At 39.7% G+C, this 18,932-nt stretch overlaps 3 protein-coding genes across 8 annotated transcripts in view; 1 reads left to right on the forward strand and 2 right to left on the reverse strand.

Moving 5' to 3' along the window:
- Positions 1–235: 235 nt before the first annotated feature.
- On the reverse strand, positions 236–3,788 carry tbpl2 (TATA box binding protein like 2). Of its 3 annotated transcripts, XM_066680590.1 has the most exons (8): positions 3,659–3,788; positions 3,300–3,565; positions 2,520–2,887; positions 2,014–2,101; positions 1,756–1,847; positions 1,273–1,440; positions 1,095–1,189; positions 236–911 (listed from the first exon to the last, which is right to left on the reverse strand). In XM_066680590.1, the coding sequence occupies exons 2-8, from the start codon at positions 3,345–3,347 to the stop codon at positions 835–837; spliced, it is 936 nt and encodes a 311-aa protein (XP_066536687.1). In that variant the 5' UTR covers positions 3,348–3,565; positions 3,659–3,788; the 3' UTR covers positions 236–834. The 3 variants fall into 3 exon arrangements, with proteins under 3 accessions (XP_066536687.1, XP_066536678.1, XP_066536697.1); XM_066680581.1 differs by having other exon boundaries at positions 3,300–3,779; XM_066680600.1 differs by having other exon boundaries at positions 1,034–1,189; positions 3,300–3,779.
- A 583-nt stretch (positions 3,789–4,371) lies between these two features.
- jmjd7 (jumonji domain containing 7) lies at positions 4,372–12,831 on the forward strand. Of its 2 annotated transcripts, XM_066669193.1 has the most exons (9): positions 4,372–4,451; positions 4,602–4,671; positions 5,926–6,079; positions 6,158–6,411; positions 7,443–7,499; positions 7,609–7,704; positions 8,690–8,766; positions 8,994–9,153; positions 9,245–9,830. In XM_066669193.1, exons 2-9 carry the CDS (start codon positions 4,623–4,625, stop codon positions 9,331–9,333), a joined length of 936 nt encoding a protein of 311 aa, XP_066525290.1. In that variant the 5' UTR covers positions 4,372–4,451; positions 4,602–4,622; the 3' UTR covers positions 9,334–9,830. The 2 variants fall into 2 exon arrangements, with proteins under 2 accessions (XP_066525290.1, XP_066525301.1); XM_066669204.1 differs by lacking the exon at positions 9,245–9,830 and adding an exon at positions 12,697–12,831 and having other exon boundaries at positions 4,387–4,671.
- The window catches only part of mapkbp1 (mitogen-activated protein kinase binding protein 1), a 43,134-nt gene continuing 34,034 nt past the window's right edge, over positions 9,833–18,932 (reverse strand). For 2 of the 3 annotated variants that reach the window (XM_066669171.1, XM_066669163.1), the window contains 12 exons: positions 18,407–18,529; positions 18,033–18,163; positions 17,894–17,949; positions 17,554–17,778; positions 17,200–17,345; positions 16,753–16,892; positions 16,322–16,507; positions 16,152–16,233; positions 15,412–15,707; positions 13,810–14,805; positions 13,397–13,482; positions 9,833–12,901 (listed from right to left, as the gene is read on the reverse strand). In XM_066669171.1, coding sequence (XP_066525268.1) covers positions 12,665–12,901; positions 13,397–13,482; positions 13,810–14,805; positions 15,412–15,707; positions 16,152–16,233; positions 16,322–16,507; positions 16,753–16,892; positions 17,200–17,345; positions 17,554–17,778; positions 17,894–17,949; positions 18,033–18,163; positions 18,407–18,529 — 2,704 coding nt within the window. In that variant the 3' untranslated portion in view covers positions 9,833–12,664. The remainder of the gene's footprint in view (positions 12,902–13,396; positions 13,483–13,809; positions 14,806–15,411; positions 15,708–16,151; positions 16,234–16,321; positions 16,508–16,752; positions 16,893–17,199; positions 17,346–17,553; positions 17,779–17,893; positions 17,950–18,032; positions 18,164–18,406; positions 18,530–18,932) is intronic. The other variant, XM_066669180.1, reaches the window with a different exon arrangement.

The raw sequence follows: 18,932 nt of genomic DNA on the forward strand, positions 1-18,932 counted from the left end.
CTCTAAATCTGATTGTCATAAACTAGGTCAAACTTTTAGTTAGAAATCTAGATCACTACATTAATACAAAATAAGTATAAAAATACCAAAAGTAGTGTGTTTTGGTTTTCAGGAAAGATGCCAAGCATAAGAAAAAAATCAACAAAACATAAAACTGGAGGATACGACATGCGTAAGAAACAGGCTCAAACTCAGAGAGATCTCAAATAAAAAGATTTGGGGTCAAAAGTCCACATATGCAATAGCAGCAAAAAAAGTAACATATGAATTGCTTTTGTGATACATGTAAAATCAACAAGGTTTATTTGCAAAATTCACAAGAATCTATGTAGCACACAGTGAGCAGCCTGTTTTTACTGTAAGAAGGAGTTTGGAGTTGGTCATGTAAAATTACAATTACAGCTGTTTTTGGTACATATGTCCTCAATGGACCTTAGTAAAATAAAGTGTAAGGAACTCTAACAACAGCATTTGAAAAGAGTCACCATGAATGAGGTCCACAAGACTGAATATTGTGACGTGACGCGATACTGGAAATGCTACATTATAAATGCAGAATAACAAGAAAGTGTTGTCGGCAGAATGTCAACCTTTATGTAGCAAAATATGTTAAACATTTTCACAATTTCCTTTTTTTTTGTCAAATAAATAATGCTCACAGATTCTGACAAAAGAAACATACAAACAACATAATGTGCAAGGTTCAATTAAATTAGTTCTTTTTAAACTTTCAAGTACTGTTTTCAAAAATATCTAAACAGCAATGGTGGCTTTTATCTTGACATTAACCTCAGACATCGCTGTAGAGAGTAGAAGTGCACACCACCCCCCTTTTCACTGTTTCCTGAATCCTTTCAGAATTGGGTAGATATTCTCAAAAGCTTCATAGATCTCAGAACGATCTTTAGCACCTGGATTATAAACAGAGAAGGCGGGTTATTGGAAAAAACACCTGGTGAAATGAGGAGTACACTAAAGTGTTATACTCTTAAGATCAACAGTCAGAAGAGATTGTGTGCAAAATGAAACCTACATGATTAGGCAGAGAGCTAAAAGCAGATCATTTACACTGGATGATCTCACTCCTTTCCTACCTGTAAGAACAACTTTTCCAGACACAAATATCAGCAAGACAATACGTGGCTTCACCATGCGGTAAATCAACCCAGGAAACAACTCTGGCTCATAGCTTTAGGGATAAAATGACAGCAGCCGTTACACAAAGGTGAGACTTTATGTCACTTAAAGACAAGAGCAGCTGCTGGGGCAAACCTGCTGAACTGCTGGTGAGTCAGAACCAGGCCCTCCAGCCGAATCGGAAAACACACATCACAACTACCAACCATGTTCTGGATTTTGAAGTCAAGAAACTTGGCTGGAAATCCAAGCTTCTGCACAACTCTGGCATATTTCCTTGCAGCAAGGCGTGACTGCTCCTCACTGTGTGAAAAACAGAAATCTTAACTAACAAAAAGTCCGGATAAAACGTGACCTGGATGGTCAACAATTCCCCTAATTTTGAGCATCCATGCTAGATCCAACAGCCGTGCGGCATGACATCATACAAACGTTGAATGCACATTATTGCATCCTCATAATATTTTTTGTTGGGTTTCCTGATTTTCTTTGTCCTTTACAATGTGTGAACATGTCATTTGTAAATTGACCATAATGAATATACAACAACAAACTAGTCTGGTTTTGTTAATTTATTATTATTTAAGTGCTTGATTTATTACAATGCAAGAGCCTAACCTCTTTGCCCCAGTGCACACCATCTTTCCAGAGCTGAAGATGAGAGCAGTGGTTCTTGGCTCACGAATTCTCATTATAACTGCAGCAAAACGCTAAAAAAATAACAATGTTTGGACATAACATTCATTCATTCTGACTGTCTGAGATTTGCCTTTTCCTTTCTCTGCTTAAAAGACATCAGAATCAATAGTAACTCAATAGTTTAAAGCACAGTAATGTAATCTCTTCAATCAAAGATCATATTTATATGAGACATACCTTTGGATTGTACTCTGCATTCCGAGCCTGAAGAGCAATGGCCTTTAGGTCTAGAGGACAAGCCAGGTTTACTGTGGACACAATATTCCTGTACACAATCGAACACAGGTTTACAGATGTATTGTACCTGTGACCTACAAATACTACAGTATCATTCTTATCAGCTTAAACATATAAAACTTTAAGGTTAAAGGTATAGTTCTAAAACAAAACATTTATTGTGTTCTCCAAAGAGGTCAGTAAGTGGATTAGGACTTTCTAGATCGTCTATGTAGGATCCACACATAAGAAAGTCCTGTGAACTCAGACACAGCACAGCCTATGTATTTTGACCTCGGTGCTGTTGTGAAACTCCAAAATGTGATTACATCAAATGTGCAAAGATAGGAAAAAGCGTAAAATAAATAAATAAGCATGTTCCTTGTATTTTCTAAATAATTTTTAATGATAATTATTAATAATTAAACTCATTTGCATCTATAATTAAATGACAGATGATGTCTTACTGTAACTGGGGGATGATTCCTGAGCTTTCTGTCACTGGGGCAACGGGGGTCATAGGCGTCATGGGAGTCATTGGGAGGGAGCAGAATGGGGAGGCCACAGGCTGGGATTTACTGGGGTCTGTGTCTCCATCTGTTAGCTCTGAGGGTGGACAGTCTGGATATATACCGCTGTCCTCAGCTGCAATGGTGGTCGCATTTTCTGGTGGCACTTCTTGGGCAGTAAGCTCATCAGGCAGAAAGCTCAGGTCTAGGTCCTCAGACAGTTCTTTCTGTTGGGCAGAGATTGAAGAGGCTAGGAAGGAGGGATCCTGCAGCTGTGGAGGACCCTGCAAGCCCAAGTCCCCTTCAAAAATATACTGTGATGAGCCCTGGAGAAAAAAAAAGTCATATACATTTACCAAACCCGCTCACTCGTTCTTCAGAATATTAAGGCATCAATATCATGGAAAACTGGAATTTCCTGTTTTTAACTCTCAGTAAGATAACTTAGGCTACATTTAAAGTCTTAAAATTACAGTAACAGCAAGTCCTAATATCTCCAGGAGATGAAGATAATACAAAAATGGTTAAAATATTACGTTTTTCTAAATTACACAATAATTAACTCTACCTTAACATTTACATCTTAAATTGTATAAATCTTGAGGTTTTTCCACATACTCTACATCAGCAACCTGTGTACAACACCTACACTTGTGTAAAGACTTTATCATTTTGTCGAGTCTAGAATTTCTGTGAGCATTTGTTAGCATTAAATGCGAGCTTTGGATTTTAACTTACAGCAATTGACTGGTCAAAGTAACTCTCAAGTGACGCTTCTTCATCCATATTTCTCAGGGGCCATCGATATAGTGCAAGCCGAAAATGTAAAGAGAAAAATACGTGTTGTGTTCTCAAACTGTGGAGGCTACAGGAAAACGGGCCTTTCCTCAGAGCACGGTTCTTCACGCAGACTCTCGTTAATCAGCGTCAGGAGACGTGAGGAGAACCCGAGGAAACGGGCCAACTCCTCAACGCCACTATCGACATTCACATTAAAAAAAACACTGGACAGATGAATGCAAATTTATAAATGATTTTATTGATCGCTTATTTAATCTTTGCTTAGTAAATGTGTTATTTGGTTTAATAATCATTACCTCATTAGCTGCATACAATTTCAAACTGTATAATTAGGGTGACCAGACGTCCTCTTTTACTCGGACATGTCCTATTTTTTAGACTTAAAAAAATGTCCGAGTGGAATTTCACAAACGTCCGGGATTTTGTTTTTCTAGAGCTTACATTGAACTTCGAGAAGCGTTTCGTTCACAAACTAGTCCCGCCCTCCTCTACTCCGATTGGTTCGCTTGAGTCAGAAGGGGGCGTGGTGAAGTATCCTAAAATCTTTTGATTGGACGGTCTGACTGTAGAGCTACCGTTATTGGTCGATAACCTTCTCAGTAAACATTTAATTGGTCAGTCTTCACGTCCTAGTGCAGTCCTTGTTTACGTCAGGCAAAGCTCATGTCCATACCCTCATCTCGAGAAGCTATACCGAAACGTAAATGTAAGTTCTCGGATGAAACAACGCCCCCCCGAGACGTGTGCCCTCTTTTTCACCATCTCAGATCTGGTCACCCTAATTTATTTCGAATTCGAAACAGAAGCCAATACATAGATTTATTTGATATAGGTTAATATATTCTTGTAGCTGTCTTTTACAGGAATGCCAAAAATAAATTCCGGGTACAAAATATTTAACAGAGGTCAGTGTCCAGTGTTTCCAAGTGTATTATCTCAATTAACAATGTTATTGTACCCTCCACCCACAAGAGGGAGACATTCCTCATGCAGTGGAACAGGCACTGCTCTTCCTCTCGGGTGAGGGGAACGGAAGAGATGGAGTAACAGCAGCATGGGGCTGAGCTCTACTTCTGACTCTAGAGGATGGTTGGTCTGTGCAGATATGGGCTCTGTACGGGATGTAGAGTAGAGTGGCTTTAATACATCCGCTGTCACCTGTCGTAGCAGCCTCTCAGTTTCTTTTGGATATGGTTGTGTGTGTGTTTGTGTAATGAAATATTTCTGCTATAATCTAAGTGACAGATGAGATGAAAAGCTATGGAAAAAGTGAGAAGATGTTTGAGAGAGTTTTCAGAAGAAGCCTGTGGTGAGTGACCGAGTGTCTGCTTTGTGTGGTTCAGGATTAAAGGGGCACTCCAGAGAAAATGACTAATTTCACCATTGCTACATCTGATGTAAACATGACTACTCCCCTCCTACACAGGTGCCACTGTAGTCGTTAGGGTTAGAGATTTATCAGTTTTAAAACTCTGAGTCTTAAAGGTGGGAGGGAGCTTGAAACAACAACAAGCAGTTTGGGCAGGGTACTGGATGGCAGGCTGTAAATATTTTTTTTCTAACTACCTGATAAATGCAGGAGACCCACTGTGACCCTGAATTGTATAAGCGATTACAGACAATGAATAAATGATTACTGCAAGATCAATACATCTAACCCCATGTTAATGAACATTATCCGTATGGTGTTATTATGCATGCAAACAAGCATGCTGAGTACTATTGTTGGATGAAAACACCCAGTGGTGAATTGTTTCAGAATGGAGAGTGGTGTAATGCTTCAGTACAGAGTCTCTAAAACATAACATGTCATGCATGTGCATGAATTTACACAGACACAAGTCTACAAGGTTCCTTATTAACTTCCTGAAAAACTACCGTGTATACACACTCATTTGGTAATTTCACTAGGTTGACTGAACATAAAATTGCAGTTTGTACAGTCAGTGTCCATATGTGTTTCATTCATTAGTCCAAACTTTATATTCTTAATTAATCCAAACATCTGCTGCAATGAGAAAAAGCCAAAAAATATTATGTGGCTAGAAACTGACATTAGATAAAAGACCAGTGGGTTAATAACGCTGTCAGCTGAGCTGTCGACCCTATCTTTACACCTGCATGGTGACCACCAAGGTGGAAGTGTCTAATAAACTGGTCAATGCATGGACAGATTTTAAAAACTGCAGCAGCAGTGCTGTGTCTGATTTTTTTTACAGCTCTATAAAAACAGGTCACTACTACATCAATGTCACTGTTATTCTGAAAGTAATTTATTTAGACCTGTTTTTCAGTGGTTCTATGGGTTCTTGATCACAGGTGCATTGTGTAAAGAAAGCCAAATACACTAAGCAGATGGACAGATAATTTCCAGACTGCAATTGAAGAACCACAAAGTTCAAATATATGTTTAATGGATAATGAGTGTAGATACAAGGTTGGTGTATTTATTTAAGAGATGTATGTGTGTAGCATAATTCATCCCTGTTTTTTCAGAGTCTTCAAGAATGCTAATTTCGACTGCTGGTTACAAGAACTCACATGTGTGTTGTGTATTTCTTAGAGCTCTATTTGAACGACTCTGTCCCCTACCTGGATGAACCCCTCTCTCCACTACAGTTCTACAGAGACTGGATTGCTCCTAATAAACCTTGCATCATTCGAAATGCCTTCAGTGACTGGCCAGCTTTGTCTAAATGGTGCCCTGCTTACCTGAGGTGAGACGATCTCTCTGATCTGTTTAAGGTTGATTTCTGATGCCTTCAGCAGCTAATAGGAGTTGTGTGTTTTTTCAGAACGGCTGTTGGCTCTAAAGTTATCAGCGTGGCTGTGACTCCTAATGGTTATGCAGATGCTGTGAACGGAGATCGCTTTGTGATGCCTGAAGAGCGTCAGATGACCTTCTCCTCCCTGCTGGACATTATAGAGGGCAAGGTGAAGAGCAACGGTGTATTCTATGTACAGAAACAGTGCTCCAATCTGACCGAGGAACTGCCAGAACTCACAGGAGACGTACAGACTCACATCCCCTGGATGAGCGAGGCACTTGGTGGGTCAAATATCGCAGGTTTGGGTGTAAAATCACATTACCTCTGGAAATAAAGCAAGATGCTTATTTTATTTATTTATTTATTTATTGGACCCTGCTCTTCCCGACTAGTGAGTCTTTCACACATGAACTTCAGAGAATTTCTAGAGAAACTCTGGAGTATTGGGTCCATAGATGTCCCAGAGTGGTTGTACACACAGGAGATTTTCTGCATCAGGTGCAGAAATCAAACATGTGATTTAGGCATGGCGCAGCATCTGTGCAGTGTGTACATTTTCTGCATCGTTTTCACATGTCTTTACTAGGGCAATGCCAATATAAAGTCCAGGTAAGATCCACATTCACATATACAGCTCCTTCTGGTACACTCCAGTTATCATGGAAAACTGGAATATCCTCAGATTTAAAGTCTCATTAAGATAATTTAGGCTACATTTAATATCTTAAAATTACAGTAACAGTAAGTCCTAATATCTCTAGGAGATGAAGATAATATAAAAATTATTAAAATATCAACTATTTTTCTAAATTACACAAGAATTAATGGTACCTTAACATTTTCTTCTTATCATCAACAACTTATGTACAACATCTACACTTGTGTAAAGACATTATAGTTTTGTCTAGTCTAGAATTTATGTGAGCCTTTGTTAGCATTCATATCCCAAAAATGAACTCCTGGTGAACTTCAGAACATTTTTGGATTACTGTGCGTGTGTGAAAGGGGCATAAGTGATTTTTAAATAAATATTTTTTGACACAGCAGTCTCCATACATTTGTAAGCCAAAATATCACTGTGACCTCAATACAACGATGAAGCGGTAAGGATTTTCTGGAATCGATCTCTTTTCTGCAACTTTTATTTAAACAATTAGGAAGAGGAGGAACTTACATTAAAAAAAAACATAAAAAAAATTCAACATGTACCTCTGATAAGGGAAGTACTGGAAAATAACACAAGATACATGTATATGATGCATCTTTTAAACACGTTCAGATAAATCTGTATATGATTTATAATGTTTTTCAGGAAAAATGCCAGATGCTGTGAATTTCTGGTTAGGGGAAGAAAGCGCAGTCACATCAAGTAAGTTTAAACGAGCAGCTCATAGTAACTCAGCTGAAGTGTGAAGTTAAGAAAAACACAGAGAAATCTATACCTTCACTGACAGAACTGAATTCTGTATTCCCTGCAGTGCACAAAGACCACTATGAGAATCTGTACTGTGTCATCTCTGGAGAGAAGACCTTCATTCTGATCCCACCCACTGACCGGCCTTTCATACCATACAGCAAGTTCTCAGTGTTTATTTCTTGTACATGTAATTGTGTGCATAAAGAATTTGTTTTAACATCTGTGTTCATTTTTAATTACGATGTTACAAACAGTGGCGGTGCCTGCCAAATCTCTCAGGGGTGAAAGTGTTGCGATAACTGCTAAGGTGATTTGTTTGCTGGACAAATTAAGAGCTAGCCATCTAGACAATTGGCACATTGCCCTGTAAAAATTAATGAGGAATCTAACTTGAGAGTGTCATCTAACGTCAAAGAGTTTTATTTTTGCGGTCACCTCATGTAGAAATACCACCAGTAATCACTTGATTCATAAAGCTTTCTCTTTATCTTCATACTGTACACTATCAGTGGTGAGTTTTCATTATAAAGGTCTCTCTACACGGCTTTGGCTGCTCCGGGTTTTTGTACAGCGTTGAGCCCAAAATAAATCAGTGCCCTATATACTTCACTACATAGTGAGCAATGTAGGGAATGGAGTAGGGGGCCATTTGGAACATGCCTCACCTTGTATATGACGAAAGTACGTTGGGGTGAGCCCTCCTGGAACACACTGAGAATTAACTGAAGGCTTTGAATCTCGAAAAAGAGTTTGAGAGGAGTCTGGGGCAATTTTCCATTATTTTGAAATTGCCCAAAAAGAGGCAGGGCTTTATGGGACAAAATCTAATACTGATTGGACTGTGATACTTAAAAGCAAGACAAACCATCTAGCAGAGCTTGGTTAATACAGAGCCATGGGTTTTTACTGTAGTAGAACGAAAGAAAAACAAACAATCTTCCCTTTTCCTTTGGCCCATCTCCCTAATGAACACACCGCCCCAGTTACAAATATCCTAAAAATTACAAGCATTCCTCAAAGTGAAGGCTTAATGGCTCCATGGTGATTTGTTACTATAGTGATATCATGAGGAAATTCAAGCTCTGAGTATCCTCAAGTTTTCATTGTGTCTTTAGTGTGTTTTTATGTTTGAATCTGTTTAGAGCTCTACCAGCCAGCTACATACAAGCAGAAACAAGATGACAGCTTTGAAATAGTGGATGAAGATGATTCAGAAAAGGTGAATTTGATACCCACTGAAGTTTTGGAAAAATATTTTTCTTGATTTATCATTTTTAAAAGATGATTAATGAGCCATATTCTGCACATTTTCGCTACATTGATTTAAAATGTTAGCTTATTTTGAATTGTCAGAAAAATGCAAACTGTTATTGTGATTGTCTGTGCTGTTAAGGCCTGATAAGGCAAGAAGTCTCATGTAGCTTAAGACAGTTGGTCTCACTTTAGGTGCCTTGGATCCCCTTAGACCCCCTGAATCCAGACTTGGAGCAGTACCCCTTCTACAGGCTGACCCATCCAGTCCACTGCACAGTGAAAGCTGGAGAGATGCTGTACCTCCCTTCTCTCTGGTTCCATCATGTCCGCCAGTCTCATGGATGCATAGCAGGTACTGAAGTGGAATTTATATACATTTTTTGATGATATTATACTCTATTGTTTTTATTAGACTTAGATAGGTTTTTTTCCCCTCTCTGCAGTAAATTTCTGGTATGATATGGAGTATGACATCAAGTACAATTATTTCCAGCTGGTAGAATCTCTAACTGGAGCTGTGGGTTCAGGATGATGCCGCCGCAGCAGAATCACATCGTCTTCAAAGCTCAGTATTCAAACTATAGACTCTGTATTGCAAAGTAATCATTATGTTTCCTTTCATGAACAGCAAGTGTTACCCACAGAAACTTTGAGGTCCAACTTTGCAAATTCCAGATTAAAGCAGTGATTATAGGAACTAGATGTTCAAAATGTTTAATGCCTCTAAGATATTAGCATGAAATGGCTACAAATACATAGTCCAAGGTATTTTTTTATAGTGACAAGGTAATCTATCATCATCAAAATTGACTGCATCTGGAAATTTACATCTCACATCAAAACACACAACAATTATTTACTTCTTAATGGTTGAATTATTTTGGGGAAAAAAAGTTGGTCTCTGACTGTGTGGTCAGGGCTTAGCTTGATTACTACACAACTGAAAAAGTGGCAACTATTGTAAAATGTTAAAAGGAAAGAAGTCTTTCCTGGATGGTTGTGATCAGTTGATGTCAAATATGGCAATCTGTAATAAATAACCTGAGTTGCTGTATAATAAATACAGTTTTATTCACATACTTTTTGATTTTTTTTTTCCAGAGGAGGCTGAGAATAAAACCAATGTCAATTAAGAGTGGTGCAAAACAAACACGCCATGAGTTTGGCCAACAAGCAAATGATAAACAGTCTTAAAACCCTCTGGTCCACTTTTAATGCTAGCGTACATGATTTGTTGCCAGGCAGCCACAGAGATTACTGAATGGCAAAGCACTGAATGATTGTTCATTAGGCAAGTCAAAATACAACCATGCATTCTAGTTCAGCCCTAAAATCCATTACTCTTCATGCATACAGAGTATATTCATGCTAGCAGTAGCTCTCCTACCCATGGCTTTAGATACAATCCTATGTCTTCAGTCACTCTCAGTTCAGCTAAGGGATTAATACTCGACAGACTTAGGTTTGAACAGAACTTCTGCTCACTCTATCATTAATATTGGTCTCATGCATATCGATATGTTTATGTTAAAATGATCATTTGTTTTATTAAAAGTGACAGGAACAGGTTTCTGAGTTCAAAATATTGATACCTGAATAGTTCATTGACTCATCATCTTATGACTGAGGTTAAAGTACAACTTGAACTGAAGACCTCTCGACCGTGAGAGGATTTTTATCAAGGCTTGACTGGCTTGTGATTGAAGAGTCAGATTAATGCTTCATTTTGAACATAGAGACAACTGTTGTATTCATAGCTTGCAGTGCTCTGTTAGCTGTATTTAGCACAAGCACCACATTCTGTAACAGTATGAGAACAGTATACAGTACACATAGGTCCAAGGGAAATACAGTATTCCTACAGTATCACAATGCTATCACCTCAGTTACGATATTCTAGAATGAAAGTGCTTCACTGTACATCATTATTAGTTTTACTCTTAAGAAAAGTTTGGAAGTTTGTGCCAGTGGCTCGAGAAACATTGCAACCTAGATGTAGTGTTTCAGATTATTACATTATTCGGTAAAAATGCCCTGCAGTCTAGGATTAACCTAAACCTGAGAAACAGGATCATGTACAAAATGTCAGTGTATTTTGGTGATTATAGGGTAATTTTGAACGGTAATTTCGCCTATTACAACCTAGATGTAGGGTGTGAATTCCCTGCACTCTTTACTGATAACAGGCATGACACCTACATGAGCTTGTAATGTCAACTGATGTAAACCTACAAATAAAATTCTAGGTTTATTTTAATGGCCTAATAATCATTTAAAAGACTGCATATGCCAAGATGACAAGTTGTTTCATGACATCTTTCTGGATGGCTTGATATAGAACACTGTAACTGACTAAACTAAGTAGTTTAGTATTAATCCCTGTGACATAATTCTGATGTGACACAGCTTTTAAATCATATAAATGGTAGAATGAAAACAACTCTTAAACAAAGGCCACAGAAGTCTTGTTCAAGCAGCCCAATGTATACCACTGTGTCTTACTGTCAGAACTGTGCCAAAGTCTCAAACTAGACTGAGGAACCAAGCCTGCCATTTCACCTCAGAATTTTTATGTCAGCGTTGTTAATTGTTAATAACTGAGGTCTAGGTCAGAGTCAGTTGCCATGAATGACTTATTTAGGTGTCATGCAGGAAAGTGTTACCAATGTCTCTGTCTGTGTCACCAGAATGTTTTGTCGTCCTCTTCTGTTATTTTAAATGGCAGTTAAGTCTGAATCTACAGTCTGGAATGCATCATATTGAGGAAGACAGCATCCAAACATCCTTCAGAAGTTCTTTGAGTTTATAAATGAGATTAAACCCTTGACAACTAATTGCTGGTTAAAAATTAAGGCACCCTTATTCTTCAGAAACACACCATGTTGATTTAAGTACAAAAATCGTGTAGAAAACTGACCTTCGAAATTCATGCCCAACATTTGGATGCTGTCATTTCAGAAACTCCTCAGTACATTGTTTCCCTCTCTAACGCTGACGCCTTTCTGGTGACACTCCACTGGCACCTTACTGACACTAGGGGTTTCCAGTATCAGAACACACACACACAATCACGATTTGGGGACCAATAACTCCAGGTATAGACCCGTCCACATATAAATAAATACAGTCACACATCTGCAACAAAAACAAGTACATTATAAAAACATCCTCAAGATATAAACGAGAAAGAATTCTGGCTTTTGAGACAAGAAGACCAATCCCTCTGAGGGAGAATTCTGTTGGATTCTGGTACAACACTTGGCTTATAGATCTACTCAGAAAAAAAATCCACATTTAAATCTGTTGAGTAGGGTGGGTCCGTTTGTCATTTAGAAGCTGTAACAATCAGGCAAAGCTGAGCTCTACTCTCAGCGCCCTAGAGCCATGCAAGTCTCCTGCAGTCTGACACTGTTCCCAAACACAAACATCCAGACATAGTGATAAGGAAAAGGGCACAATATTTGGCAATGAGGTGAAATAGAAGAGTGGAGAGTGCACTGGTGCTGCAAGAGCACACTTACAAGGGAGGTAGGGCGGTGAGGTTAATGTCTCTAGTGCATTCTGGCCATGTCCTAACGCTCTGAACCTGACCATCAGTCTGCAAGGAAAGAGACGTGTTTTAAACGCCCTCAGCACAAATTCTGCATATCTCCCAAGCTGAGCACATACAAGTCCAAGGGAAAAAAGCTTCTCCACTCATAAAAAATAAAACTACAATCCATACGGTCCTCATTGCCAGAACTCTCTTTAATCCTGTCATTTAAAAATCCTGTTTAAAGGAACTTGTGCAGAGCCATGGCTTGGGATCCCGTCTCAGCCTCTGTGCTCTGATTAAAAGCAAAAGAAAAGAAAGGAGGCGTGTGTCATATTTTACTGTCCATCCTTTTTTCCACAGCCCTGAGGAGAAGTTGAGAATACTGCTCCAGCAGAGCCAGGGTCCGGTCCTCCCCTATGTCCACTGCCCTGCTGCCCAGAACACACAGTGAGCTGCTGCTGGAGCAGGGGAGTGAGTTCAGCTCAGTCCGTACCACCTCAAAAGCCTCGGTCAGCACTTGAGCCATCTCCTGCTGCTCCTGAGACGAGTCTGATGAACTGCTCAGCTGAACACACACACACACATTATATAAATAGAATTGTGGCTGGCAATTTCACAATAAGATATTATATTATCATGAAAGCTTTTGTATATATCATGGATAACTCTAAATAACTGCTGCTTTTTGATGTTTAGAACAAGTTCATATTTTTTTTGGCCTAGGTAATTATAAACTTTACTATGCTGCTCATCTCTGTACAGATTCCTAAACCCATGTGCTGGAATATTCAGGTAATACTTCTCTACTAGTATAATAAATACATTAATGGATGCTGTAATTAAAAGACATCACACTAAATGTTGCAACAAATTAGTAGCTGAGGCCCCTGTTTAAATTTTATGTTGTTTTTGGCTTGATGTTGTAAATAAGTAGCTTGTACTTTAATAGAATGTTTCCTGAAAATTAAATAAAAGAAGGGGGTTCACTGCCATTTTAACAGTGCTATATGTTCACTAGATTTAGACAGAAAAACACCAGTTTACTTAAGTCATGACATACCATTCTATAGAGGTGGGAGGCCTTTTTAAAAGAGTTCTGAAGTTCACTGGCCACCAGTCTGCAGGAATCCACACTGAGAGAGGGGTCTTATGTAGAGAGAGACAGAAAAAATAATAATAATGTCAGTTGCATATTTACACAAATAAAAATGAGGCAGTTTCCCAGTTATGGATCAAACCATGTTTCAGAATACACTGTAATCCCAATAAAAAAATATATATTTTTAAATACATTTTTAAAATCAACAGGTTTTATTTGGATCTGTGAAACTGGCCCACTTTTTAAGACAAGGATATCAACAAGAAGAGTGAGTATACGGTGCAGACGGAATGGTCAGTGCACTGGACAAAGACTGAGGGAGAGGCAGAGTGCAGTGTTAATGGAAGAGCAGTGAGAGAGGAAGCATGCCTCACCCTTCAGCTGGTAATGGTTAATGGATGGACAGGGTGAAGTGGAGAAGATGGAGGAAGTGATGGAAGAGACGGAAGAAGAGAGGGGCCAGAGGCCACTGGTAAAGAAGTGCTTGGGCAGACCCAGACGTAGTGGTGTAGATGAGAGAATGAGGGAGGAATTGCATCCCAGCAAACCTGAGTTGTGGGCTCCGCTGGTGGGCTGCAGACAAACAACACTGCCCTGACTCTGAGGGGGGTCATTCTCCAGGACTGGCTCTGTTGGTGTTCTCTGGATCTCTTCTAGCTTGACAATCTCCACTGAGTTGAGCTGATTCTGCTCTGGGTACATGAGTTCAGTGGGGCACACACACATAATGGGCTGCACATTGCTAGAGACAGGCTGGAAAACTGGTCCTGGAAGCGGACACACACTTGCTGGAGTCCTACTACAGAGCTCTTCCTTCTGACCAAGTTTGGACATCTTATTATTAGGGGAGAAGGAACCCACTGATGGCTTATCAGGGAGAGGCGTGGAGATGTCCAAGATTAGCTGTGGAAGAGCACTGCCTGTCACTTTGGCTTGGAGTCCTTTAGATGAGGAGCCACCACTCAGAGTGGGGATGACAGCAGCATGGGGTGCAGAAGAGCCTGGTGAAGAAGGCAACTGGATTACAGGGGAAGAGGGCTTGCTTTGAGAGCTGTTTCTGGAACTGGAAATATCTGGAGTCCGACGGAAGTCTGAGGAGGAAAGAGTCTCTCCAAACTCGGCCACATTCAGGCTGTCCCCCATGGATATGGAGCGGGACATCTTGGCCATGGAGCTGGTGGTGGGACTCATATAGGAGCGGGACTTGGACTTTGTTGGCGTGGGGCAGTCTCTGGGCTGAGGAGACGTAGGGCTGGCGAGAGGCATACTGGGAAGTGTGCGGCGAGACATGGAAGACAGACTACGTTCTGAATGCTGGGGCTGAGGGGCGACCTCTTTTGAGGGGCGTGTGGGCGTTAGAGGCATTTCAGCTGAAAAAGAGAAATGTTGAGAAAGTTTAACAACGCAGGTGTGGTTTCAGATTTCTCTTCATTGCCTCCAGCCATAACATGGATTTCTTAAAGTCCACCATCAGTGCACCTAATGTACACCAGTCAGCCAAAACATTAAAATGGCCTCCTTGCTTTTACACTCATTTTGTCCATTTTATCAGCTCCACTTTTTCTGTTGCCTGTATATTTTGGGTGGTGGATTATTCTCATTCCAGCTATGATACTGAGGTGTTTAAAAACTCCAGAAGCCCTGCTGTGTCTGATCCACTCATAACAGTACAATACAGACTAACACTACCTTCACATTGTGTCACTGCAGCGCTGAGAATGATTCATCACCCAAATAATACCTGTTCTGTACTGTCCTGATCACTGAAGAATGGGGTTGCACATCAACAGATGGACTACATTCTAACTGTAGTACTTCAAATTGCACCTATATGCTAAGTAGAGCTGACATAATGAACAATAAATATAAACAGAGCAGTCATTTTGATATACATATGATTGATGATGATTAATATTAATGTGGCTAATAAATCCATACATGTGTTTTATATAAAGGCAGCTCAGTGCATGTCTCACCCTCGGAGGAGATGTTGTGTATGGACTGGGCTTTCCTCATGCCAGCTGAGTTAGCCAAAGAAGCAGCAGCTTTTGCTACAGGGCTGGTCACTCTGCGAGAGTCTGCTGAAGGGACGCGTTTCTTCTGAGGAATTAAGCGCAGATCTGTGGATCTCTCAGAGCTGTGAGGCTCCTGCTGTAGATTCTCCACACGGTTCTCCATCAAGGGGTGCACCTCTGACACCAGAGGACGCACAACTCCACTGGTAGCCTTAGTCTCATTGCTTTTTACTGAGGGGAGTGGAAAGGACTGCCTACTGAGGAATAAGGCATAAAGGAATTGATTTAGAAATGAAGATATACTTTATGTAGTGTAAATAATATATTTTTTAATTGTGATAAACAAAACAACATAGTGGGTTGTTCTAACCAGATTGTGGATAGTGTCTGTACATAAAATTGTAAGTTATATTTCAAAAAATGAGTGAAAATCCTTTAGTGCAATGGAGGTTTAGAAACATTGTACTGAAAAAGTTTGATATGGGCATTTTTTAGATATGTTTACTTTTTAACATGCCACCAGTAGTATCTTTTCACTGTAACTGAATGTAAATTAATATTGTGATACTTTTTGTGTAAAGTGAATATAAACATGTAAAAATATAATGTTATCTTTTTGCCATATTGGTCACATCTATTATAGTAGTCTCTGTTACACATATCACTCATACAGAATGTGTCTGGAATCTTCACTCTCTTACCAGCCAGAGGAGCTCTGAGAGAGGAACATAGATGAGATGCTGACACTGTCTGTGAAGTTTGGAGTGACTGTAGTTGGGCTCGCTGGCAAGAAAAAGAGAACAGTTTCTGACATGTCAAGCAAATTTCCACAAAGTAAGATACTACACACACACACACACACACACACTACCTGAGGTTGTGAGATCTGTCAGGTTTCCAAAGTGTGTCTTCAGGAAGGCCTCTTGGTCTGGGGTCTGAGGTACTAAGGTGTTGGTATCACTCCTCTTCAGACTTTCCTCTTCTTCCTCCTCTAGGTCTTCCATGTCCAGCTCAGACGAGTTCCCATCTACACTTAGTGGCTCAGTGGGCTCAGAGTCTTATAAGTAAACACACACCAAAGATTGACATTAAAATATGTCAAAAACCAGTTCAAATCTGGCCTGCTGTTCTGTGACAATGTTAGTGACATAAGGCAATAAGCCTGTTGAATTATATTTTGTTGTTTATATATTTTTTCAGTTTCCTCTCCAGTAGTTTTTAATTCTGTACACTAGCCAGGTTGCCCACATCACACAATGCCTCCCAGCTAGTTTATGTGTGTTTATTTTTCCACTGGCTTACCCTCTCCAGGATGCTCAGGGCTGGACAGGCGGCTGTTGGAATAATCCATAGAGCAGGCGCTGTCAGGGCTCTGTTTTTCAGGGCAGGAGTTCACTTTAGGCACCCTCACTCCATAAGCTAACTCCTTCACTTGATACTCACTACACAGGGGGAATTAACAGAATAATTTACACACAGCAACTCTAGATTAACATTGAAAAAATGTTAATATATTTTCAAAACTCCTTCAAAAAGGCACTGCTTACACAGCAATATTTTTGCCAGAATACTAACCCAATATACACCTTCAAAAACATTTTAAAAAATGGAAACAAGCTTTTTTCCATGTTGGTAAATAGAAAAACTATAAAACTATTTTATTAGTCTTATTAAAATAGGACTCAGGCTGACAAAACAATTAGAACAGGTTATTCCATTTGTGGCTGGGTAAAAATGTATGTGACTGACCTGCCTGCCAGACTGACCCTGTCCTCACTGCCCTCAGAATACAACACAACAGCCTCTGCGCCAGGGCTTTGAGGAGACAATGGGATATAATGTGGACGCATGTGTCCTGTCAATACTGGAGAGTCCTGCTCCTCTGGCTCTGCCACCTGATGACACACACATACAGAGCACAAAACATAAGGGATAATATTAAAAAATAAAGAAGCTTCAAGAATGTTTTCCAAGTGTAAGGTGCTTTAAATGCTCTGTGCAAAACACAGAAAACATTAAAAAAAAAAAAAACACTGTTTTGAAACTTAAAAAACACAAAATGCAATCACTTCTAGCCCTCATATTTTTGAAAAGAAACTATACCCATGCAGCAATGGTCTGCACACTGTTGGTGATGCCCAGCTCAAAGTCTGTGAACACTGGAGACTCTCTGGAGTTCTTGTTTGGTGAAGAAGGCACAGCAAAAGACTCCAGCTGCCTTAAATCCAGCATGGACTTAACAACAAGGTCCATGCTCCCTATCCGCCTGGACCAGCGGCGCCTCGGTCTTGGACCTGAACCCTCACACCCGACACTGCTCTCAGAACGCTGAGAGTGAAACAGAAAGAGAGAGAGCGAGAGGGAGTGTGAAAGAGAGATGCTAAATTAAGAGACGTTCTTCTTTGGACAGGAAATGTGCTGTATAATGTGAGACCACTCTTACCTTCCGAGGTTCTCTAATGTAGGAGTTGACAGAATTGTGTTTCTCCTCTGAAGCTCCTTAAAAGCAACAAACCAAATGTATTAAAGAAGTCTATGATATTCACCAATATTGGAAATGCCACCAAGAGTAAATGACTTACCATTTTCCTCTCCTGTGCTGCTTCCAGAAGACAGTGGAGGAAAGTTGTCCTCATCTTCCTCCTCTTCCTCTACCTCTTTATCACTATCTGATGACATGGTGGCTATGGGTGGAGCACTGTGCATTTCTCTCCTAGCAGTGAGCACAAACAGCACACCATCAGTCCCTTCAGTTCTGCTCAGTACCCTTTGTCCAGTTCTTTAAATATGTGTGATGAGTGGTGACAGGGGCACCAGGTACTGATAAGTACTTTGTCAACATACCAAATAATAACGTATGTGCAGTGGAATGTGTAAGTACATGTGTCTCATCATGTCAATGCTAGCTAAGAATGCACTGTACATATATGTATCTCTGTATGTATTTGTGGTTTACCTGATTGTGTTATGTTTGTGAAGTGGGCTCTTCTGTGCAGGTTTGCTCTTCTGCTTTAGATCAGACAATCGTTGTCTCATACTAATGGTGAGCTCAGGATTTAGTCTCCATACAAATATGCAGCTGAGGAGAAAATTTCATAAAGAGCAGTTGCACTAATCAAATGTTTTATTATACAAAACAGTCTTATGATTGTCTGGCCTTGTTTAATAGCACTCAATTCTTTTCAGTCGTTTCAAATTCACAACAGACAAAACTTGACTGCAAACAAACCTTATCATTGCTGCCTGCTAAAATGTTTTAGTGCTATTATGAAATAAGAAATTTAGCTGTTTTTATACAGTTTTTTATATATCTTATCATATATTTGTCAAAACACAGTAGATTACAAAAACTTTACTTGATATGATTGTGAACAACTGTGACAAATGGAAAATAACTGTGTTCAGTTTTAGATCATTACGCAATTACGTAAAAATGGTGAGAGCAGGCCTGCACACATCCAACCAAACAAACAGACCCTTTA

Source organism: Hoplias malabaricus, chromosome 1 (assembly GCF_029633855.1).
Source record: "Hoplias malabaricus isolate fHopMal1 chromosome 1, fHopMal1.hap1, whole genome shotgun sequence".
Taxonomy (NCBI): domain Eukaryota; kingdom Metazoa; phylum Chordata; class Actinopteri; order Characiformes; family Erythrinidae; genus Hoplias; species Hoplias malabaricus.

Excerpts from the sequence above, each read along its gene's own strand:
- tbpl2 (XM_066680590.1), bottom strand. The coding sequence starts at position 3,347 with ATGGATGAAGAAGCGTCACTTGAGAGTTACTTTGACCAGTCAATTGCT. Across the intron at positions 2,888-3,299 it reads ACTTTGACCAGTCAATTGCT|GGCTCATCACAGTATATTTT; the intron begins GTAAGTTAAAAT and ends TTTTTTCTCCAG. Across the intron at positions 1,190-1,272 it reads ACTCACCAGCAGTTCAGCAG|CTATGAGCCAGAGTTGTTTC; the intron begins GTTTGCCCCAGC and ends TTATCCCTAAAG.
- jmjd7 (XM_066669193.1), top strand. The coding sequence starts at position 4,623 with ATGGAAAAAGTGAGAAGATGTTTGAGAGAGTTTTCAGAAGAAGCCTGT. Across the intron at positions 4,672-5,925 it reads GTTTTCAGAAGAAGCCTGTG|AGCTCTATTTGAACGACTCT; the intron begins GTGAGTGACCGA and ends TGTATTTCTTAG. Across the intron at positions 6,412-7,442 it reads CTGGATGAGCGAGGCACTTG|GAAAAATGCCAGATGCTGTG; the intron begins GTGGGTCAAATA and ends AATGTTTTTCAG.